The following is a 24,523-nucleotide window of genomic DNA, read 5'->3' as shown; positions in this document are numbered from 1 at the left end:
CTTGACAAGAGTAGTTTTACAACACATGTAGAAATAGTTTTGGGTTTTTTGTTTGTTTTTCATCTGCTAGTTCCTTCCTTGACCCTGGATGATACTGTCCGAGGGAGTAGCACTCAGGGCTACAAGGCGAAAGCTGTCCTGTGAGGGCTGCCTTGACCTGGCCCAGGTGATGTATCCCAGAGAGCCTGCTCGGTGAAGTCTGCGGGCTGAGGATGTCCGAGGTGACGGGTTGCACGTCTTAGGCAATCTCCCCGGGACTTCTGGTCTATTAATTAGGTCATGGATAGGCTCTTGACAGAAGATAATTTGACAGTTCTTTAGGTTATCAAGAGTCTAAATTATTGTGAACATATTTAATGCCACTGAATTATTCGCTTTAAGATAGTTAATTTTATATCTGTGAATCTCAGCTCAATTAAAAAAAAAGAGTCTGAAATGCTAATTTTGTATATTACTGGTGGAGAGCCAGAGCCCTGTTCTTTGGAAACTAGATTATCGGGTTATCGGGTGAACATTCCGTTTTGAAAGTTGGGTTCCCAGTAGGCATTGTCACCTGGATGGAAATCTCTCACCTGCTGTTGGCATTTGGGGCCGTAAAAATGCTTGCGGGTAAAATCCAGGATTTCCTCTAGAAACAAAGTCAGTCCTTTATTAAGCAGTTGATCAAGACCCCAGAGCAACTCTGCCTCGTGGATTTTCTGGAGGATGGCAGTGTCTTCTGCACTGTCCATTACGGTAGCCTGTGGCCACGTGTGGTTATGAACATTTGAACTGTGGCTGGTGAGACGGAGCAACTAAATTTTAAATTTTATTTAATTTTAAGCAATTTAAATGCCACATTTGGCTGGTGACTCCTGTATCCAACAGCACAATTCTAGAGTCATAATCGATAGAGTAGAGGTATTCAACGTTTTTTGGTCCCCTAAAAGAATTTTGAGACAAAAAACTTTTAAAATTCTAATTTTATTTTTCAATTCAAACAAATACGTTAAATTGTGTCAGTCTGCATGACCGTCACCACTAAGCAGGCATTTGCCCCCTGGCACCGCCCCCTTTTGATATTTCTTACTTAACCTCTTTGCTGCTGAGGCGACTCCTCCTTGGGAGCTGACACTGAGCAGAAAACCTGAATAAAGTAAAGGGAGCAAGTCTCATAAACATCTGGCGGAAGAGGGTATAGCCTGTGCAAAGGCCCTGAGGCAAGAATGTGTTTGGGATGTTTGAGGGGCACAAAGAGGCCAGTGTGTTTGGAGTGGAGGGAGGGAGAGAGTGAGGGAGTGATAGGCGCTTCGGTTAGAAGAGTGAAAGGGGGTCAGATCAGGTAGGGTATTGTGGGCTGTGGTAAGGAGTTTGACTTTTACTGTGAGTGAGATGGAAAGCTATCACAGGATTTTGAGCATGAGAGTGGCGCCATGTGTTGTGTATTTTAGCAGGCTCACTCTGCTGTATGAGGACTAGGTAGGAGGGCATATGTGGTCCCACAAGGGGACTGTTGATCGGGCAGGATGCAGTGGTGGCCTGGACTAGGGGCTGGTAGTAGGAAGTGACAGTTTTGCTGACGGATTGGAAATGGGGTTTGAGAGAGAGAGAGCCCTCGAGGTTTTGACTCGAGCAGTCGGGAGATCTGGAGATGGCAGCTTAGGGCAGAAAACTCAAGTTTGGTTTGGACATGTTAATTTGGAGATGCTTCTAGACTCCAGTGGAGGTTTCAGATAGGTAGTTGGATATGGGAATTTGGGGAGGAGTTTAAGAGTTACCATTGTATAGGTGGTATGTGCTGCCATAGGCCTCGACGAGGTCATTTAGGGCAGCCGGTTAGGAGAGAAAAGTGAGGCTAGGGCTCTTGTGCAGCCCATTGTTAATACTCTGGACTAGAGCAGAGGATCCGGGAAAGTACAGTCAGAAGGAGAGACCACCGCCAGGTGCACGTCCTGGATTCCAGGCGGGGAGAGAGGGTTGCCAGGAGGGGGAGCCATGCATGGTGTCAAATGCTCTTCACTGTGAGGTCCAGTGAGACGAGGACTGAATCCTACCAGTTTTCAGTCTTAAAGGTCAACCCTTTTCATATCCTTATATGCTTCTCGCCAACATCACTCTTTTTTTTAGTTGTTAAATTTTAGCAGAATTCTGAATTTGAGGTAGCGGTTCATCTAGAGGTGGTTATAACAGCACTTGGCAGCTACCATGTACCAGGTTGCGTTGGCTCCTGAGGTACAAGGGTGAGTAAGAGAGGCCCTTGTAAACTTCCCAGACTTGTGATCTTAAGAGAGAAAGTATGTAAAAATTTTAGTTCAGCGCCAAAAAGAATGAACCCGTGTGTGCGTGTGTGTGTGTTGGGGGGTAGGGGGTGTCCTGTGGTGTTGCTTGAATTGATTGACAAGGTAAGCATTTCTTCTAAATCTCACGTTTCAGCTTTACAATGAAAGTGAAGTTTGCAGTCCACTCAGATGTGTGTTTTGCTATTTGATCATTTAACTCCCCCTTCACCCCAAACCCTTAAGCAAAAATTCTGATGATTAAGGAAGATGTGCTTTGGGGGCTACTTTGAATCCCTGTTGGCTGCTTTGGCGACATGCTTAAGCTGGTGGTTTTGTAACATTTCTACTCCATAACCTTGTAATCAGAAATTTCCTTAACGTCTAGGTGTATGTTTCCGTTGGATAAAATTAGTACAATCTTCAGAAGCCCTTAGGCAGGGCCACTAGAATTCCTCCCGAGGACTGGGTTTCCCATTGGTCAAGATGGGAGGTTCTGGCTGGAGCATCAGACAAGGAGTGAGCGCTGCAGGGCCCCGCCCCCTCCTCTTACATCAGGGAGCCATGCGAGGGGCCCTTCTCCCCGGTTTTTGGCTTGTCCTTCACCAGGCTTCTGGGTCGGCCTGTCTCATGTCTTCACAGACCCTGCAGGTTCTTTAGAAAAGCTCCTTCTGCAACCACAGATCTTCCTCTACCTGCTGCCCTTTCTCTCCCCGCCAGACACAGTGAACTGATTCTAGTTCTTCCAGACCTTGTCACCCCAGGACTTCTGGCCCAGAACATTCACCTGTAGTATAGCGATCACTTGCTCTGTAATGTCTTTTCTCACCCCACCTATTGTGGGGTCTGAGCTGCCCCTCTGTGTCCATAGCAGCTGTGCGATCACTCATCTTGGGAGTGGGTGCAGCGTGGAAGAGCAGTGTCCTGGTTCCGTCACTTACGAGCTGTGTGACCTCGGGTGAACTGCGTAGCTTCTCTGCGCCTCAGTTTTCTCATCTCTACAGTAGGAATCATACTAGTACTTGTCTGATACTGTCGTTAGGAGGATTAAGTGAGATCATACACGTGGTGTGCTTAGAATTGTGCCCGGCGCATGGTCTGCTCTCTGTAAGTGACTACTGCTGTTAATGCCTCATTGTTATATTATAACTACTCCTGTGACTCTATTTTTGCTAGAGTATTTGACAGGGTGTTTTCTCTGTCGCCCCCGCTGTGTTCTAAGTTAGGTGAGGGTTCCTGTCCGTCACCTTCTGCGTTGTATTCCCAGTGCAGGGCACGTCCAATGCGCGACACCCCACGGCAGAGCCTGGGAGAGAAGAGCCCCTGTAGGGGGGAAGGGGGTGTGGGGAGAACGGTATCGAGGGACACCCCCTCCCCCCCCCCCCCGCCGCCGGAGGAGGTGCCTTCTGGGCCGAGTTGCCCCTGCTGGTGGAAGGCAGCCAGATCCGAGGGTCACAGGGCAGCTGCCTGGAGGACTCTGGGGAGGGTGGGTGGGGAAGACAGACGACAGGGGGAGGCCGGCAAAGAAGCTGAGGGCTGCCCTGGGCAGCGCTGTCCCCTGGGAACCGGACGTGAGCCCCAGGTGTGGAGTAAAATCGCCTCGTTGTCACATTAAAAAAGCAAAAAGAAGCAGTGGAGTTCATTTAGGTATATTTAATGTACTATATCCAAAGTATGGTTTCAGCATATAATAATTGAATATCCTTTCAACAAACAATATCTAATACAAAAATATTAACGGGGTAGTTCACACGTTTTCCCCTAATTCTTTGAGCTCTGGTGTGATTTACACTTGGAGCCCCTCTCAGGTCAGGCCTGCCACGTTTCCAGTGCCCTGAGGCCACGCGTGTCTGGTGGCCGCCGCCTTGGACGTCACAGGCCTCGGGAAAAGGTGGGTGGGAGGTATCAGGTCTGGAATGAAGACAGCGGCAGTGTGTGTAGGGGTCGGGGAGGGAGAATCGGGCCACCACGTTGCTCGCTTGCTTAACCAGGTGAGTGGTGGCCTCACAGGTAGGTGGAAGACATCAGCAAGAAGAGCACAAGGTTTTGGGGTGTGTTTGTTTCAGCAGTAGAGGGCCAGAAGGTAAGATGGTGAGTGAGGTTCTGGAGTTTGAGGTCCACGCAGGTCATCGGGCTTCATGGTGATGGAGCCTAGTCTAGGGTCTTTATGACCTTGGGGCCTGGGAACTGAGACTAGAGCTCCTTAAACCCAGCGCAGACCCCTGGGCCGTCCATGCCTCCAGCAGGCTCCAGGCCTCTCTTCTTGGGCTTCAGCAGAAGACAGGTCATCTCCCCCACCCCTCTCGCGAGATGGGCTGCGGTCAGAGCAAAAAAGAGAAGCAAGCGTGTGGCAGAATTTGCAAACGTGCCTTAACCTTCCATCTAAAGCAGCTGAACTGTTTCACAGTTCAAAGTCATTCGAATTTTTAAAATTTACATACAGGAAAATTAAAAGCCATCTTAGATAAAAATATATGATCACTGTAAGTTCAGCAATTGCAGGAAAATGTCTGTACCTTTTTATTTTTGGAGGTCAAATTCTGAGAACTCTTTCTAGATGTCCTCCCCAGGAGCGCTTTTGTTGGGAATGAGATAAGGGATGGTAATCAGTTCATAGCAGAGGGACAACGTTTGGTGCCTGTCAGGCCTTATTTAAGGATATTTAAAGATGAGGTGAGAACCTCACCCATCTGTCCACCCATCCGTTCATTCTCCATTTATTCATCAGTCGGCAGTTTTGAGCATTTATAACGTGCCAGTCGCTATGTGAGGTCGTGAAGATATATAAAAGAAGCTATTCTCCCCTTTTAAAAATTCCAGTTAAACAGTGATGTAACTGCAGTGAAAAGAGAGAAGTGCAGACGTGCATGGGAGTAGATACGCAACTTAGCTGTTTGCAGGGCCAGGAAGAAAGGTGATACGTGAGTCAGGGAAAGAGGAATAATGAAGAAGTTTGTGCAGACAAAAGGCAGAATATGGTTCTTTCAATGGACAGCAAACGTTTCAACATTGCCTTGGACCGGTCAGTAAAATGTGTGCCCACTTACGTATGCATTTATTTAGTTCCACAACGGCTTAAGGCACCCTTCTGGGCACCTTGGGGGTACAGCTGCTGCAAGGATGCAAGGAGCTCCCAGAGGGTGTGCACGTGATCAGGACAGAGACTGGAGGTGTGACATCTGCTTTAACATTTGAAGGAGGCTTGGGGAGGGTTTGATATTCAATCAGTAAATACTAGGCCTACGGTATATATCAGCTCCTGCTTTAGGTGTTGGAGAGATAGACACATATTCTTGTATCTATATGCTCTTGTATACAGTTGACCCTTGAACAACTCGGGGGTTTGGGGCACCGACCTTCTGCACAGTGGAAAATCAGAGTACGAGCTCTAGTTGGTCCTCCATATGTGCATGGTTCCTCTGTATCCACAGTCCTGCATCTGCAGGTTCAACCAGCCTCGACTGTGTAGTACCATAACATTTGCTGTTGGAAAAAATTCCTTGTGTAAGTGGACCCGTGCAGTTCAAATCCGTGCCGTTCAAGGGTCACCGGGGGCTAGAAGGATCTAGTGGTAAATAGCCAAGTGATGTGGTGTTCTAGCCTGGTGAGACTATTTGACTCTACCTGGAGGGATCAGGGAAGGCCTCAGGAAGAGGTGACGTTTGGGTTGAGTTTTGAGGTTTCACTGGGAGGAGAGAGTCGCAACAGGCATTCCAGGGCCGGGGAGTGACTTGTCCACAGGCACGGAGTTGGGAAAGAGCAAAGTGCGTGGGTGTGACCGCAGCTGTTGGCCTGGGGGCGGGGCCGTGGGGGTGGTGGGGAGAGGTAGACCCAGGGCTGGGACGGGGTGGGGGGGGGGGGGGGGAGGGGGGGGAGGGCCCTGACCAGCCATCCCCCAGCGGCTCCGTTTTAGATGTAATTGATGGGGAATCGCCCACAAATGGTACAAAGTAAAGCAGCAGATGTGCTTTGCGTTTTTGTTTTTGTTTGTTTGGTTTTTTTTTGGTTTTTTTTTTTTTGCGGTACGTGGGCCTCTCACTGCTGTGGCCTCTACCGTTGCGGAGCACAGGCTCCGGACGCGCAGGCTCAGCTGCCATGGCTCACGGGCCCAGCCGCTCCGCGGCATGTGGGATCCTCCCGGACCGGGACGCGAACCCGGTTCCCCTGCATCGGCAGGCGGACTCCCAACCACTGCGCCACCAAGGAAGCCCCGCTTTGCGGTTTAGAATGGTCTCCACTATGGTTCAGGTAGTCCAGTGAAGAAGGTGAGCCCAGCGGGAGAAGGATGGGCACCGAGAGGAGAATGTGGCCAGAGGAGAGGCAGGTGTTAACCACCGGTGCGCTGTGGCCAGTGAAGGTGAGGGGGAAACAAGGGTGGGTGACCGGGAGTCATGGCGACTTTAACCAAGATGGGAGAGCAAGACTGTTGGCAGAGGAGAGTGATTCTGGTTTTCGGCTGACCCTGTGGTGCTGGGGCAACATCCAGGCTCAGCGCACTGAGCATCCGGGCCTGCTGGACTGTGTCACGTGGAGACTGGAGTCCTGGGGACGCCCAGACCTGGGGGAAACCACAGAGGGAGGAAGAGGGTCAGGAAAGGGCAGATGAGGGAAGAATGGTCAGAAACAAGGTACAAGAGGGAGTAATTATGTGGAAGCAAAGAGGTTTTCCCCCTCCAAGTTTGAGTTTTGAAAATTTTTGAATCTACAGAAAACTTCAAGGATTAATGCAATGAATACTTGTTTATCGTTTACCTGAAATCACCAGTTAACATTTTGTTATATTTGCGTTAATCTGTTGCTGCCTCAGCCCTTTTGATGGAAGCAAGGTAGGTAGCCATGGAGAAACTTGGGTGAAGAGCTCTGAGGACAGAGACAGCCTGTGCAAAGGTCCTGAGGTGGAAGGGCTTTTGGCCTTTGTTGTTTGACAATAAGCAAGTGGTCAAAACGGTTGGAGTGGAAGGCCTCAATTTTTTTTTTTTTTTGGTAGGATAATGCTGTTTATGAAAAATATATTCAGGGAGAAGGAAGTCAGTGCATTTATGCAATTTTACATACACATCTGTAGTTTGAGGTTCCATTATTCCAACAGTTCATATAAATCACTGTTTCAGATAAGAGAAAAAAATGCTTTACACAGGAGATCAGCAATTGGTTATAGGTTTGGTAATATGAGTAGGCTTGTTGTAAAAATAAAACCACCTCTTCCATTATTAAAGAGTGTCTCCTTATGCAGAACAAGTCTTTAGAGTTAAGAACTTTTTCTTGCATAAGAATTAACTTGAAGTTCTTGGAAAACAGCCAATCCTCCATTTTCTATAAATATAAATGCTATATTTTGTCTGGAATTTTTTTTCTTTTGAGGTAACAAAGGAAGCATTTTCAGTGATTTGTCACTAGGTTATCCCTTACTGGGTATGCCAACTACTGCAGCGTCAAACCTAAGACCCATACAAAAGCATTTCTCAGAGTAAGAAATACAGAGTATGACATTTTCAAACGATGTTCTCGTTACAACAGGGAAAATAATGTGGGTCAAAAAAAACAAAGCCCAAGATAAACGAATTAAAGGCTCGATCATCTTTGCTAATGAAGAATGAACAAGAGCATCCGGAATCCCCCCAGAAGGATCTGGTTTCTGAATGCACAACTGTGTCTTTCCCCAGCCAGCCTCCTTGGCATCACATTTTTCCGTGGAGTATCAGCCACACTCCCATCTCCTGAATTTACTGACAGGAAAACCGGGAGCACAGCCTTAACACCTGGCGAACTAAAGGAAAGACAAACTCACAAGTCGCTGGCGATAATCCTTACTGTGGAAAATCAAGAGTTGAATCTAACTTCTTGGATGCAGAAGTTGGGGCTTTTTGTCCCTCGGCCTCATGGCCTTTCCGCACAAGATGCCCTGAAGAAGGGCAGGAAGTGACGTCAGCCAAGTCAGTGCATTTATGCAATTTTACATACACATCTGTAGTTTGAGGCCAGGGTGGGGCTGGGGGAGGATCGTAGGAGATGAGGTTAGGGAGGTGGCCAGAGTCCATGTCGTTTGAGGCCTTGTAGGCCATGCTGAGGACTTTTGATTTTACAGTGAATGAAATGAGAAGGTACTAGAGGTTTTGAATAGAGGTGTGACATGGTCTGATTTACACGTTTGAAGGATCACTCGGCCTGTGTAGCACACAGACTGGGGCAGAGGGCAGACCTGGGAATCAGGGGTCAGTTATCGAGGCTGTGGCAGCGGTCCAGGCAGGTCTCCTGGTGTGTGGAGAGGGCATCAGAGGCCATTTCCTGTCTGCTGAAGGCGGAGCCAGGAGGACTCACGTAGTGGGTTGAAAGCGTTAGGTGAGACCAAGTGGAGAGTCGGGGTGACTCCGCGCATTTGGCTTGTGCTGCTGGCCGAGTGACAGTTTATGGGGCTGGAGTTTGGTAGAGAAATCAAGAGTCTGGTTTGGAATTCATTAAGCGTGAGATGCCTCTTGGGGCGTGCAGGTTGCCGTGTCAGGTAGACAGTCGCATAGGGAAGCATGGAGCTCAGGGGAGAGGTCTGGGCTCCAGGAGGGACCTTGGGAGCCATCAGCCGTGGGTGGGCGGTATTTAAGAGCAGTGGCACCCCCAGAGGGAGGAAGCGTAGATCTGAGATCCAAACGTGAAGGCCCGGAGCGCCTCAGGAGATGTAGCGGAGAGGTTGTCGGGAAGCCGGCCCAGGAAGCGCGTGGCAGCCCCTGCGGACGGGCCAGGAGCAGCGAGGGAGGGAGGGGCCTGGGGTCCCCGCGAGGAGGAGGGCTGGCCGCTTGGCTGGACTGTGAGTGTGAACTCTGTCTACCGGGAGGAAGGCAGCAAACGCTCACTCTCTGGAAGATTCTGTTCTAAAGGGGAGCAGAGACAGGTGACCGGCTGGAGGAGGATGTGGGCTCAGGAAAGGCCCCGTTGGTCGTTGGTCGTTGGTCGGTCTGGTCGCTGAGAATCTGAGCGAGGGGAGGGAGGGGGTCGAAGGTGGAGAGAAGTGAGGTACATTTGGAGGCTGTCGCTCTTTAAATCATTCCCGAGGCCGACTTCTGTAAATGACCGTTCTCAAAGCCTGTTGCTACCAGGCTGTCCCGTGGGGAGCCCGCGCACGGCCGCCTGGCTGGTGTTGCCTGGCCCCCGGGTGATGGGCATCTGTGCTGCTGCGGCCCACACTGAGCTGTGTCGTGAGGAATTTGGGGTCCCCGGGAATTCCCTGTGCCTGCCTGCCTGCCTGCAGTCAACCGTGCCTCGCTCCAAAAGGCTCAGCACACCTTTCAGGGCTGGGAGACGGTCCCTGTGGAGAGGCCCTCGTGTGCGCCTTCTCGGGGTCCCGGGGCTCCTGTGAACGACGCTGCTTCCTGTCCCTCCGCCCCACCTTTGTCCTTCCCCTTCCCTGTCACCTCCCCATGGTTTATGTGGTGTGGATCCATGACTTCAGGGGTTCACAAACATGAATGAATTTTTATACCTAAGTAGTAGTATTTGGCGCGTACTGCGATGTTTAATAAATATTGTGACACGTTATATTGAGCCGAGACTAAACTTACTGGGAGAAAACCTTGTAGAGGTTAGGTATCTATGAAATGAGATTATGAATTATTGCAATGCAGTTATAAAAGTTCTTTTTATAAATGGGAAAGTAAATTGTATATTTTAAGATTTCATTTATATTTCTAATTCTGGTGTATCTCCTTTAATTTGGGCTTTCTATTGTAGATTTTCAAATCAGTTTTATTTATTTTTTTGTGTTTAAGAAACTTCCTTAATAGTTACCTCTGAAATTATCTTCACTTCCCATTTCACTTTACAAATGCTCATTTCTTTTTAGACGTGTGGGCCAGTTATTTAAGCAGGGCTGAAGCCAGATCTGTCTATCTAGATATCTATCTATCTATCTATTTATTTATTTTTGGCTGTGTTGGGTCTTCGTTGCTGCGCGCGGGCTTTCTCTAGTTGCGGCGAGCGGGGGCTGCTCTTCGTTGCGTTGCTCAGGCTTCTCATTGCAGTGGCTTCTCTTGTTGCGGAGCATGGGGTCTAGGCGTGCGGGCTTCAGTAGTTGCAGCATGAGGGCTCAGTAGTTGTGGCTTGCGGGCTCTAGAGAGCAGGCTCAGTAGTTGTGGCGCACGGGCTTAGTTGCTCCGTGGCACGTGGGATCTTCTCAGACTAGGGCTTGAACCCGTGTCCCCTGCACTGGCAGGCGGATTCTTAACCACTGCGCCACCGGGGAAGCCCTGAAGCCAGATCTTAGCAGTAGAGAATATCCAACTATAGAGTCTTAGAGTTAGAAGGCTTTACAGGTCAGCTCATCCACTTCTTCATCTTTCAGACAGGAAGTTGAGGCGTCCTGAGAAGATTGTCTTCACACTTGATTGTTAAAGCCCCCCAGAGAAAATCCCCAAAGCCAAACCTAATAGTGAATCCTCTAGTCCATCCTTCCTTCAGCTGACTTATATCAAAAGAGCTGCCAGCACACAGAGGAACATGCCCAGGTGAGTGCCTGGCTGATGCTGGCGTGCTTGGTGTGGGTGCAGACCCACTGCAGCCCCGAGAGGCCTCGACTGCCTTCAGGCCCCCTGGGCCAAGGCCGCTCCGTGGCTGGCCTCATCCCTGTTAGCTGGGTCCTTCCTGGTTGGAGGTAAATCCTTTCTGCATGTTGTTTCCTGTTTGTCAGCTCTTCCTTGGGGATCAGGATGGTAACAGATAGAAACAGTTGTGAGATTGTTCCCAAGAAAATTTCTATGTCTATTTCTGATTTGCTGTAATAGAAGCAAAGGAGAAAACCTTTAGGGTTCCTGAGTTAGAGAAGTGTTTAATGTTGGACTGGATGTTAGATGATTGTTAAATTTTGCAACTAGAGAGTTTATCATCCTAATACTTTTGAATAACAATGTTAAACTGCCATGAAAAACCTCCACTCCTTTGTTTGCTGATGTTCATATGTAAATATTGCTCAAACACACCATCTCATTGTGAATAAATACATTCTTATTCATCCCCCTAAATTACATTTGAAAAGGGAATATCAAAATACAAATATTTATTATTTTAGGCATAAGTGATATTTTGTCAGAAGTCATCTGAAGTTACACATTTTCAAAAAAGTGATGAATTTTTAAATATAAATAAGTTTAAATAGAAACAGATTACTCAAAATATACATAATTACATAACAGCATCTTCAAATTGTTCAAATAGTTTCAGACAGACACAGGTATCTGAGGCGTATGAAGAAGGCTGCCTGAACGGACGTTGACATTAGGCACGGGGTAAGTCACGCAGCGGTTTAAACTAAAACAGCTTAGTTCAGAGGGCACTGCTGTTTTATCACCATATTTAAAAATCTGTTCCTCTTTTACTCCCTCAAACTGAGCTCAGGGATATAATGGATCCCATTATAGGTAAAAGGTCTGTGACTCAGCCATCGAGCTACTCAAACTCTTGGCTGTTTTAATTGCCACCATTAAAGCTTTAGTACTTTTATCTCATAAAAATAGATATCATTGATGTAAAATGTGTGCCTGTCGAAGATACATTGGTACTTCTGCCCTGATGGTTAGCTAATCATCCTTTCTTGTTTGAAGTTAGGTTTTAGGCAGACGGGAACTTGACATAGATCACAAATTTGTTCGGATTTAGTCACTTAATTAAGAAAAGAATTCATGGAGTAATAAGGGTAATATCCAGCTAGAACATCGTCTGAAAAGAAACTTGTTTTGGTTTGTATTTTAACTACATTTAATTGATGGAAGGACGGTGGATTTTTACCAAGCTCGTTCTTGAACCCCAGAGAATAACGATGTTTCTCTGATTCTAATGCTGCAACTTCAGCAATTCAAGGGAAATATACGAGTCACTCTTTCGTCCCTGTTAGGCTCATCTGCGTAAACTTAAATGTGGTAATTGGCGGTGTTTCTCTGCCTATCTTCTGCAAAGGGGAAAATATCAAGGTGGGAAGGAAACTCCAAGAACACAGTGGGAGCTGAATGTTAAAATGTGAAAAGCAACTTGGTCTGGGCTTTCCCTCCAGTATGTGCCCCAGTCACGGTCATTCATTATTCATATCACCGTGCACAAACAAGATAAAATGTCTCTGGAAGAGATCTGAAATGAGTGCATCGCAAGGAAGTTTCACCTCCTCACGGCTCTGTACACACTTATTCCTCCATAGTACAAATAATAGCAAATAATTGGTGGGGCAGTTCATTAAGTTTTCTCTTCTGCAGTTGTAATTGTGGAATTGTATTCGGTTGAGAGAAAAAAAATCTGACTGTTAAAGGGTCTCAAATCTGAAGCACTTCTAAAACTAAAACCTACCCACACAAAGCATTTGTGAGCTGATATACATAACCAGGCTTCTATTCTTGCCCAGCTGTGTAGATTCAATTATAATAATTTTCTCAGTTGCATAACATTGCTGTTTGTTTATTACTGCATTATTAGTCAGTGAATGAACCTCCCTGTTTTTGACCCCTCAGCAGTGTTTATAAAATACTTAATTGCTTTGGTATCTTCTGTTTCATGTGTAATTCCAGCTGGAAGGAGTCATGGGGACACAATCCCCTTTAAGTGTTAAACTGACTGTTTCTAAGGTGCAATAAATTTTCTGTTAAAATACGTATCGGGGACCTTGGATGTTGCTTGTAGTGCAGTTTCTTTTCCTTTTCTTCTTTGTCCCTTCCTTCCTTCCTCCCTTCCTTCCTTTCTTTCTTTCTTTTTTACTGGAAGAAAGCAATTTTCTTTTCAAATCGTCTGCCTGTGATGGTTTCAATGCTGGTGAACTGTCTCACAGTGTGAGGCTCCAGCCTGCCTGTAACAGCTACACCCTTTATGTCATCCGGGTTCTTCCTGTCAGAGAGGGTCCCACCTCTGTCCAGCTGTACCTTGCACCCAGCTCTCGGTGTCATCACGTCTTCCTCCTCTTTGAAGACACTGCGGCAGGAATGGGTGAGCCGTGTAACGGCTAAGATGTGGGCTCTGAGACGGGTGGCCTGGGTTGAGTTCTGACTCTTACAACCAGCTTTTTGTGACTTGGGACAAATGCGTAACCTCTTTCTGAGCCTGGAACAGTGCCTGGCACAGAAGGGCTCAGCGTGACCCTCAGCAGAGCAGCATCGCAAAGGGATAAGGAAGTCCTGCTGTGCTGTCCGTCCTCCTGCGGACAGAGACATGTCTAGCATGGAAGGGGGATCCTGGATGGAAAAAAAAAGACTGAAAAAAATTCCTTTTTGAGTGGCAGAGGATTTTAAGGTATGCATTGTTTATTGCTGCATAACGAATTGCCACAGATTTCGTGGCTTAAAACAATATTGCCTTCTTATCCCTCACATCCGGGAGTCAGGATTTGAGCACAGATTAGCTGGCTCCTCTGCTTGGGGTCTCTCCAGGCTACAGTCAGGTGTCAGGACTGCATTCACATCTGGAGCCTTGGCTGGGCAATGATCGGCTTCTGGGTCCACTGAGGTCGTGGGCAGAATTCATCCCGGGCGGCTGTGAGACTTGGGGCCTCAGCTTGCGCTGCCTGTTGCCTGGGGCTGCCCTTGACCCCTGGAGGCTGCCCTTGGCTCCTGACCATGGGGGCTTCCTCCTAGCAGGCAACAGGGAGTGTCTGGCCCTCAAGGGGGCCCCACACCCTCTTCACAAGCCCCCTGATTAAGTCAGGCCCACCCACGGTAATCTCCCCTTTGAGTAACTCAGAACCAACTGACTTGGGCCCTTTAATCACACCTGCAAGACCCTCTCAGCTTTGCCATGTGCCACTGGCTTGCAGCACAGGTGCCTCCACAGCCAGGATGCGGAGGTCATGGGGTCACCTTAGAATTCGGCCTCCTACAAGATGTGAATGAGTTTTTTTAATAGGACCAAAGTAGTCCATCATTAAGCATTTATTGCCAACTAGATTTGCTATACTCAAAGGCTGTGAATCCTGGAGAACTTGCCGAGTGTAAATTAGCTTTATCGCCAAGCTCTTTATAAGTGGATTTTTTTTTGCCCTGAAAGATTGTTCTATTCCCATTTCTACACATACCCTTGGGATTGTTCAATGTTAGGTAAAACGGCACATTTTCCTTTCAGTCTATTGAGGTTTGACTTTTTAAATTCATAGGAATAGCATAGGAATAAAGTTACCTTTATTTTTATTTATTTATTTATTTTCACATCTTTATTGGAGTATAATTGCTTTACAATGGTGTGTTAGTTTCTGCTTTATAGTAAGTTACCTTTAACATTGACCTTTTTTAGACCAGTGCAAACTTGGAATAAATTGCTTCTCCAGAGCCAAACTCCATACAGTTCACCTTTCTGACTTGAGGATCAAACTTACAATTTAGGTACACCAGTGATAGCTAAAAACGATGGAAGTGTACGGTTAAAAAAAAAAAGATTGAATTGAACTAAATGATTTTTAGTATGTAAATTTGGTCTTTGTCCTTAGTGCCTTGAATAGGATGTATTTATGTTAAAACATGTCGACCAGCCCAGAAGCCCTGCTGTCTCGTGTTTTGCCGAGTTTTATCCCTGGTAAGCTGGGTGGCTTCACCTCTGGGTATCTGCTGCCAAAGTCCAGCCTTCAGACACTCCTTAGAGAACAGTATGGACCTCAGAGATAACTTGAAATAAGGAAGAGAAATGCCCGCAAACTGGGATTGGTTCTCTAGGCCCTCATTCCCTGCTGTTTGTGGAGTGGAGTCTATTAAGGGTAGGGCACCATGTGCACCGTGGTGAAGGAAGAAAAAATGAGGGACAGGAGAGACAATACAGTTGACTTTGCTAAGGACCCTGAGCACATACATTATCTTTTCTGTTTTTACTTCTAGCAGGCAATGTCTGGTAAAAGACAACACTTGATGATTTACCGCCTTTAGGAACCAAGACATTCAGAGCAAGAGGGTGAAAGTATGGCTGTGTCTCAGATTCCCCTAGTGGGCTCCGAGTGTGGTTGCTTATTGTCTCCATGATGCCACAGTTGCAGACCTTGTTTCTTCTTGGGGGGCTGCTGTTGGAGGAGAATGGGTGTCATCTTTATGGGTGGGTGGTCCTGCGGGGCCTGCTCCCCTGTGTGTGGTCCAGGAGGCCTAGGAGGTTACTCACCGTTCCAGCGAGTGGCTTTGAATTGTGTCGAGTTTGTGCTGGTTTTTGTTTCTCCCCTGCCCAGAGGAGTGATGCTCCTCTCGGCCCCTCTGCGTTTCCCTTCCTTCTATTAAAAGTACTGTGGGGGCTTCCCTGGTGGCGCAGTGGTTGAGAGCCCGCCTGCCGATGCAGGGGACGCGGGTTCGCGCCCCGGTCCGGGGGGACCCCACGTGCCGCGGAGCGCCGGGGCCCGTGAGCCGTGGCCGCTGAGCCTGCGCGTCCGGAGCCTGTGCTCCGCAGCGGAGGCCACAGCAGTGAGAGGCCCGCGTACCGCAAAAAAAAAAAAAAAAAAAAAAAAAAGTACTGTGGGATGGGAGATTCTCAAGATCAGGGGTGTGGTCTGATGACCCGCATACACTTTTTGGAAAACTAACACATGTTAAAACAACATTCAACTCTTGTCCAAACAATTAAGCTAGTTTTCCCAGGCCCTTGTGGAGAAACATCAAAAAAACAAAAACAAAAAACAAACTTCAGAACTTTAACATCACTTCAATTCTATGCCCTGGGGGGCGTGTGTGTGTGTGTGTGTGTGTGTGTGTGTGTGTGTGTGTGTGTGTGTGTGTGTGTGTGTGTGTGTGTGTGAGACAAATGTTATGCGCGAACCCGGTTCCCCTGCATTGGCAGGCGGACGCGCAACCACTGCGCCACCAGGGAAGCCCCTCACTGCATGGTTTTTAAATGCAAGCCTGTTACTTGGCCTGGTGCTTTTTCTGAGAAGTAGAATTGACCTGTTACCCAACTGGCATGGTGGCCACAGAGCCGCACCCTTGGGCCAGCACCTCCTGAGCCTGGTGGCACAGACACAGTGGGCGGCGGCGAGAGTGAGGAACGGCGGCCAGATGCCCTCTTCTCCTCCACTGAGAGGGAGTCCGCGCCACTTAGAGCTTCTCAGACACTTAGGAAGGAGGCTCGCGTTGCTGGAGCCTCACCGCTGGGCTGTTCTGGTCCAGCTGACCACAGAAACACCACAGCATAGTGTGTCACACGTCACAGAGGCCGTGGGGCCCTTCCTGTGGCGTAGTTCCACCCTGAAGACTGGAAGGTGGTCAGTATTCAATATGTGATGGGAAGCTATTTAACATTAAATTTAACAGGACCAGTTGGTTCAGTATTCTCGTTATTTTGGACCCTAGTGATTCAAAATGCATCTATAATGTAGATGCTGTCGCAGTGGCTCACATTAATTTGTAGCTGTTAAAAGATTCTGTGCATTTGGCAGATCTATTCTAAGGACAAAATGTAAGCAGAAAACCAAAGGTTCAGAAATGCCTTTAGATGATTTTTAGACGAGATACTTCACAGTAATTAAAAAATTTTTTTTCAATTCTAAAATTTAATGATTCTTCTGAGGGATACACTAAGATAAGTTATTATATTTCAAAATTCATTTTATTTAACTTAGTAATTATCTTCACTGCATATATATTATAATGGAAATTGTACAACTCAGAAGATTATATGATTATCCTAATTTTCCTGTTTTATTCCTACATCTGAGCATAATTGAGTAAGCTGTTTCAATGCATTTATATAAAATTGTATTTATTCGTAGAGGCATATACTATCCTTTGAAACGTTTGATAACCACTGCTTTGAGACTGGCGCGTGCTGTCTCTCTTGTTCTCTCTCACACTCTCACATCCCTGCCACAGAGGTGATGGATTAACTGTATCAGTATAATCCAGAGTGTATTTTGAAGAGCATTTTTATTCAAGATATTCTTGGAAAAAGAATATCTTTTTCCTGTATGGCACACTGTGTCCTATCCCCCTCGGAGTGTAGTAAGGGCTTGGAGAATTTTACAGTAAAGAAAAATGCTTAACTTTGTTTAACCCAGAATTCTCAAAACTCCCGTGACCTGAGTCTTCTTTTCTTGAAACACGTCTTAAAATCCTAAACTTAGAAAATGTTGTTCTATACTTTCTGCCTTCTCAAGTCATATGACCAACAAGCGTGATGTTGTTCATCTTTGTGTTTGTGTCCATAAAAGTATTCACTCAATATTTTTTTCCTAGAAATTGTCTTTAAAAATGAGCTGAATGAAACTGATACATGAAAGGCTTGAACTTGAGGCCCTGACTCTGATACCAAATTTAGTCAAGCAGAAAATATTCTAATCCTTGATTCTTTTCTTAAGATTATTTCTGTACGTATTATTTTGTATCAAAGAATCAAAGTTAAAAATTATTTCATTTGACCATTCAAACTAGTATCTGTTCATCTTGATCTCCTCCCCACAAAGGAGGTTTCAAAAGATGCTTGTGATGCATTTTTGTGCCTTCTGTCACCCCATCCTGGACGTGGTTTGTCGCTTGGGCTGGTCCATTGAGGAAGGAGCCCCTGGCCAGCATGTGTCTCCCCTTCAGTCCCAGCCTGGCTGCCTTTTTTCCAAGAACCCTCCTTGGCATCAGCCTGGGTTGGGTGCTCTGTTCTCCCCCGGCAGGTACCAGGGCTGCTTGGTTTACTGTTACGTCCTCAACTCTTTGTTGGATGAATAAATGAATTGGGCACCAAGTATTACTGAGTGCTCTTCTTTTTATCAGTGTCATTGACAAGAGAAAGGTGTGAAAATCTCAGTGGGACTTACTGAACATTTGCTAAATGACCTTTTGAACCCTGGTACACTCCTTTGGCTGGAGATTGAGCTTCAGGGTTCATATTGGAACTCCTTTTGAGAAGAGTGCGGAGGGGTTGAGAACCTGTGGGATACTGGAAAAGTACATAGAAGTGAAGAAGGCCGATAGTAGGAATGTGTCTCCAAAGTGATTTTTAAAAACCACCCCCCAAAACTGAATTGTACTTTTCAGTCTTAAATGACGACTTAATATTTGTATTTTTACAAGCCACTTAAATCCTAGCGTAGCGTTTTAAGCTTGTACTTGTTGTCACGTGGGTCTTAGTTGGCCTGCTGCTTCTCCCCCAGAATCTGCATTTCTCTGAGCTCGCAAGTGCCCGTCTCCCTTCAGCCTGATTTGTGGGGCGGGGCGTGTCTCTTGGAAGTGCCATGTTACTCTCATCCAGTTGGTAGTATCTTTTCCTTATTATAAAGCAGTGTTTTGATTTTAGATGTGTTCGTGTCACCCAGTAAGTAGAATGCCCAGAGATGTCCTGTATTACAGAATGGTGTGGGTTTGTGGGGATTGTCCATACTGGAGACATTGCACATTATTTGCTCATTCATGGTGCTTGATCTTGAAAGCAGGTTGAGGCTTCAAGACTATAATTAAGACAAAATATGTTTAAATAAGATAGCCTTTAAAGTCAGAAAATGCTGGTTAATGTTGGAGGGAAAACACAGTGGAGATGGATGAAAAGTGTCTTCTCACACATTGTTTTTATGTTGTTCTGACGAAGGCTCCGGAGCGTTTTGGGTCATGTTTGCTTAAAGGTAACGGAGGGGTAGGCCTCGCCTCCCGGGCCCCTCTCCTTTGGTTAAATTCACATCCTGTCTACTCTGCTGTTTTATATGAGACAACTTGTTTATGTGTTTGTCTAATTTATATGTTACGAAAAGTGAAGTTAAGGCTGAAAACGACTTTATCTTTAGTATATGGTAATTTTTTGGACAACACGCACCTTGGATCGTTTTAATTTATCGTTCAACTATCCGTCGTTCTGTTTCAGTTTCAAAAGTCCACCCTTAGTCCTTACATATTCCATAATGTTCCAAAAGGCATATGGAATCATGATAGCAAATATGTCAAGCAGGAAGTCCTAAAGGGTGTATTTAAAAATACCTTTGGTATCTAACATTCTCTGCTTTTGCCCTAATAAATGAGAGGTTTGAGGAATGCCCTATATGGTGATATCAGATGTTAATGGCATTGATTACCTGTCAGGAAGTGGGAATTGATGGGAAAATGTCCGCTGTAAAATTAAATAGCATTAGAGAAGACTGTACCATGCGCAGGGGGTTGGGAGGGGAGCGGCGGGCCTGGGAGACTTTGTCAGGGTATTACTGTGAGCTCCAGGTTTTTTCCCCACATGATTAAGGCAGGCCATCTGTTCTTTGTTAAATGTTTACAAAAACAGCTTTTCTCTAAAAGATTTAAGGAGATGTGAGCCTGGTAAACACTATAATATTTCCGAGCACCTTTCCACCCTATTTCAAACAGTACCAAAACATAATTCTGCCGCATATCAAACAGGACTACTATCTTTTTTGTATTTGGTCTTTACATTTTTTTCCTTCTTATGGAAGATTAAATTTTTAAGGGATACTAATTTATGGCTTCATGTATTACTGAAAGGAGCATCCAAAATGATTTGTGTGCTCAAGTGCAGATACATTTTCAATCGTCTGGTATCATGTGTTACATGCTTTTTCTGATTCACAGACGTGGACCAGGTATCTCTCATCAGAAGCTGGCATTTGGTTACCGGAGTTAATGCCATGCAGATTAAAGAAAGGCACACATACAGAAAAATGGTACAGATGAACTGGTTTGCAGGGCAGAAATAGAGACACAGATGTAGAGAACAAACGTATGGACACCAAGGGGGGAAAATGGCGGGGTGGTGGAGGTGGTGGTGTGATGAATTGGGAGATTGGGATTGACATGTATACACTGATGTATTCAAAAATTAAAAAATGAAAGAAAGGTACACATACCTGGAATTAATTCACTGTTCTAAGCTGTAAGCATTGTTTACTGGTAGACCTTCCTCTTTCCTTCCCTTTCCAGGAAATGTTTTTTCTTCCATCTCCTGAGAAATAGCTTGTCCCAAATAAGTTTGATCTCTGTGTCTCTTGTGAAAAGATTTGGCTTTTTCCTTCTTACTTACATTAGGAAATAATATGTAACAATTAATTCCACTCCAGCAACTTAGGTATAGTAACACCGTTAAATCAGATCCCATTAATTCTCATTGAATGCTAATTTGGAGAGCTCCTTGGTTGATGTTTGTTAAGCGTGTTGGTGAGGGAAAAACCGGGGGCAGGTGAGTGGCTTTTCTGCGGATCTGGTCGGTTGTGTTACCCCTGGATGGACACTGCATCCGTGCGTCCATCTCACCCTTCTGCCCTGGCTTCTCTCTCCTCCTGTCTGTCCTCACCCTCCTTCAGCGTCTTTCTCTCTCAGCTCTGACCAGGAAAGGGCAATGTGTATTTTAAGATTTTCTCATACCGTCGGATTTTGGAAGAGACTTTGGAAATCATCTAAACCAGTCGCTTCATCTTGCAGATGAAGGAGTGAAATGATTTTCCCCAGATTATAAAGCTTATGGCAGGGCCCGGACTAGAATCTTCTCTCTGACCTCACAGTTCTGGGCTCATTCTCCTACACTAGTGCAGACGGAGAACTGAATGTAGGTTTTCTTCAGTAACCATAGTAGGTTCTATTGGGAACAGGAAAACCAGTTTCTTTTCTGGCAGCGATTTCTTTTTTTAAATGTTTCTTTGGGTCCCTGACCTCTTTGGAAACACAGTGAAGCCTGCAGCACCTCTCCTAGGCGGGTGCCCGTGTGTGAGGTGTTAGGAGCTGGACAGAGTCGGACGAGCACTGGCTTTAGGAGAGCTAGATTCAGGTGTCAGCTCTGTCCCCCACGGTGTGGCCTCGGGGAGCCACATGGCCTCCTCAAATTTCACTTCTTTCCTGAAAAATGGGGGTAAAGCATCACATTTCGGTGTGAGGTTCAGGTGCACAGACTCCTGAAGGCACTTGCTTAGTGTACAACATGAAGTAGATGCTCCGTAGATGTGAGTTGTATTGGAATCTGACTTGTAGCCCTTTGTGGGTGGGGTGAGTAGCAACTCCTGGGCGCCTCAGCAGACCTGGACCTGGGCTTTCCCGTGGCTCCTCTTTTGGGGGGTCACGTGTGAGGGGCGCAGGTCTCAGTCCTGTCACTTGCATCCGTAACTCCTTGGGTGCGTTCTTCATCTTAGCAAGTCTGTGTCTCCATGGAGCTCTCCGGGCTGGCATGGGGGGGGATCGAATGGTGTCCGGGCGTAAAGTGCTTACTTAGCACATGCCCAGCACATGGTAAGACTGTTTCGTACACGCCTGTGGCCGTGATTGCTGTTGCTGTTTGTATTACAGTTACTGTTTAGTGTCTGGAAAAGCATATGAAAAAGGCAGAAAATGAGTGACATTTGCAGCTATAACATTTTCAAGTATTGCGTTGAAATGTAAAGGCTCATAGATGTCATAGTTTACAGTGGAGACAGATGGTCCCCTACCCCTGCCCTGCTTTGTATCATGACCACTCAGCACCCCATCCCAGGCGTTGGTATTCTCCACCATATCTAAGACCATTTCTGGGTGTGGTCTTCGTGCTTGCTGAAAATCTCCTGCAAGGCACGTCAAATTGACTATGTGGGGGCGCTTTCTCTCTCTCTCTCTCTCTCTCTCTCTCTCTCTCTCTCTCTCTCTCTCTCTCTCTCTCTCTCTCTCTCTCTCTGCAGAGATTGCACGGTCAGGCCATCCCTCATGTTCCTTAGGCAAGACAGTGATGCTGAGATGAAGTGTACGTGGGCAGTGAGTTGAGGGCTCTCCTCAGAAATCAGTGTCTCTACAAGGACTCTTGTCTGTAAAAGACAGGGTACCTGCCCTGCTCCATGAATTGAGCCCAAGAGACTACAACTGGCGCCTTTCATCTCCCTCTCCCTCTCCCCCTCCCCCTCCCCCTCCCCCTCTCCCTCTCTCTCAGTGAGATTTGGGAATGTAAAGCTTTAATAACTTAAGAAAAACATTGTCTGCATTTTCTATCAGTATGAGAAATCTAACCAACCCAAAGTCATTAAGCTTGTATATGTGCTTTTAATTTGACATTTGAATGTCATTTAAATCAGAAATGACCTGTACTGTATAAGATTTATGTGTTTACACTCGGATTTCAAACTTTCATGGTATCTGATTCTTACAATGCTCAGTAGAATTGTTCTTTTTAAAAGTGACTTGATTATATATCTTTAATTGGAGTTCCTGTTCCTGCCTGGGGAAATTTCCACTTGAATTCCATCTTTGTGTCTTAGCTTTTGCTGCTGTTTTGTCCTTCAGCTTTTGCTGCTGTTTTGTCCTTCACCATTTCCTACATAGGTGCTAAGAACATGGAAAGTGTCTTCAGCTGAATGAGAAATTTTCTTCCACCTGAACAGAAGTTTTTACCGTATTACTAAATTGCCCTCTTTATTTATTTAAAAGCTTTCCTGTTGAAGAAACCTATTTTTTTTCTGGATGAGAGAAAATGATAGGTTTCACAAATGCATAGTTGGTTAAGTTTGCTACCTTGAGTGTAGTGTAAGTTTCAGAAGCATCAGCCGCTTAACTTTCAGTTCCTTTCTTCACTGCGAAGAATGATAAACTAACTTCAATTCCTATTTGTGTCTCTTAGCATTCTCCATCGGAGCCCTTTCTAGAGAAACCAGTGCCGGATATGACTCAGGTTAGTGGACCGAACGCTCAGCTAGCGAACAGTGATGATTACCTGCTGTCAGTAGAACAGCAGCCGCAGCAAAAGAAGAAGAAAAAGAAAAACAACCACATTGTTGCAGAGGATCCCAGTAAAAGTTTTGGTAAAGATGCCTTCCCTGGTGGAGTTGAGAACCAAGAACTAAACAGGAACTCACTAGATGGGCCCCGAGAAGAGACAAAGAGAAAGAAAAGGCCGAAGGCAAAAAAAGATCCCAAGGAACCGAAAGAACCCAAGGAGAAGAAAGAGCCCAAGGAGCCCAAGACCCCGAAAGCCCCTAAGATTCCCAAAGAGCCAAAGGAAAAGAAAGCAAAAACTGCCACGCCAAAACCCAAATCCAGCAAAAAGTCAAGGTAGGCTGTGGGCAGAAACAACCGCCACGAAACACGGTAGAGACACAAGCACAACAGTTATAGCCTGTGGAATGGGGGTGGGGACACGGGGTGGGCGTGGGACCCTCTGACCTTTGTCCTCATTGCTGAGCTGCTTTTTCTCATCCCCACACTGGAGAGTTAAGGTGTTTATGCATTCTAAGATTTAGGACCCGGTTATTATGAACTGTTGATTTGGTTGGTAGATTCTTTAGAAACGTTACTGGATAAAAATTGTTTATTATTTTAAAGTCACTTTCGTGTATTTTTGTGAAAGTCTGTCATTTAACAGATAGAACCAAGTTACCAGCATAATCATTGTGAGCTTAGACCACCAACCTCATTTTCAGCGACAGTGCCAAACTGGGTAAGAAAGCTTACAGAAGCAAGGCGAGTCACTGTATTTCCCTAGGCTTTTCAGTCCTGCTTCCCAGAAGTTGAAACGGGAGAATGAATTCTCTCCACTTGGCAGGCGGAGTAAGCCTTCCAGGGGCAGCGTTGAGATCCTAGTGGGCGACATGGAAGGGATCAAATAGCAGTTACCAGTGAGATGTGCCCTGGAGAACAGCAGGAATTTCAGGTCCTAGGAAACAGCCGCCTCCACATCGTACTTGCCCCCCGGTACTTCCCCACCAACTCTCTGACCCCCCGGGAGGCACATTTATGCAGTAAAGAAAAGCTGAGAGGAGAAGGCATTGAAGACTAATTCTTTTCATTTGTACCGAACATTTCTTACAACTGTTCTGAACCAGTTCCAAACATCTGAATCTGTTTTTCAGAACGTGGCTCATGTTAGAAAATATAGTTTCCAGATGGAAGTATGGTCAGACTTGGCTACTCTGAACCTGTTGGCGGACGCAGGAGCAAACACGCTCCGCCTCTTCCCGCCACGTGCGAATGCCCGCTTGTGCGGGCCGCGTGGTATTCCACCCCAAGATTGACATGCTCCCCGCGGGCTTTGCGAGCTCGCTGGCCTGGCAGCCCCGGGCTGGTGAGCTTTCTTGTGTGTCACGAGTAGGTACACAAAGAAGGGTGGTTTCTGTAACTAGAAAGATGCCGCAAAGTGAGAGAACAAACTTGGATTTTCAACTTCCTGCTAAAAATACCTAAACAACCCAGTGCATTATTCTGTAGCGTTTTGAAAGTTTGAATCATAGTCATTAAAAAACTTTTGTCACCAGTACTTCTTATGGTACCCATATAACTGAATTACAGTTGGCCCTCCACCGAGGACTTGAGCATCTGCAGATTTGGGTATCCGCCGGGGTCCTAGAACCAATTCCTTGCAGATACTGAGGGACCACCGTATATTCAGTAACTCAGTCTTATAGGTAACTTAATATTTGCATTTAC

At 46.2% G+C, this 24,523-nt stretch overlaps 1 protein-coding gene across 11 annotated transcripts in view; it reads left to right on the top strand.

Moving 5' to 3' along the window:
• CHD7 (chromodomain helicase DNA binding protein 7) overlaps window positions 1–24,523 on the top strand; it is a 186,926-nt gene that overhangs the window by 81,425 nt on the left and 80,978 nt on the right. For all 11 annotated transcript variants that reach the window (XM_055091196.1, XM_055091195.1, XM_024127103.3 and 8 more), the window contains one exon: window positions 22,722–23,152. In XM_055091196.1, the coding sequence (XP_054947171.1) occupies window positions 22,722–23,152 (431 nt within the window). The remainder of the gene's footprint in view (window positions 1–22,721; window positions 23,153–24,523) is intronic.

Source organism: Physeter macrocephalus, chromosome 15, assembly GCF_002837175.3.
Source record: "Physeter macrocephalus isolate SW-GA chromosome 15, ASM283717v5, whole genome shotgun sequence".
NCBI lineage: Eukaryota > Metazoa > Chordata > Mammalia > Artiodactyla > Physeteridae > Physeter > Physeter macrocephalus.
The sequence above is the reverse complement of the archived record's forward strand: the minus strand, read 5'-3'. Positions and strand labels throughout refer to the sequence as shown.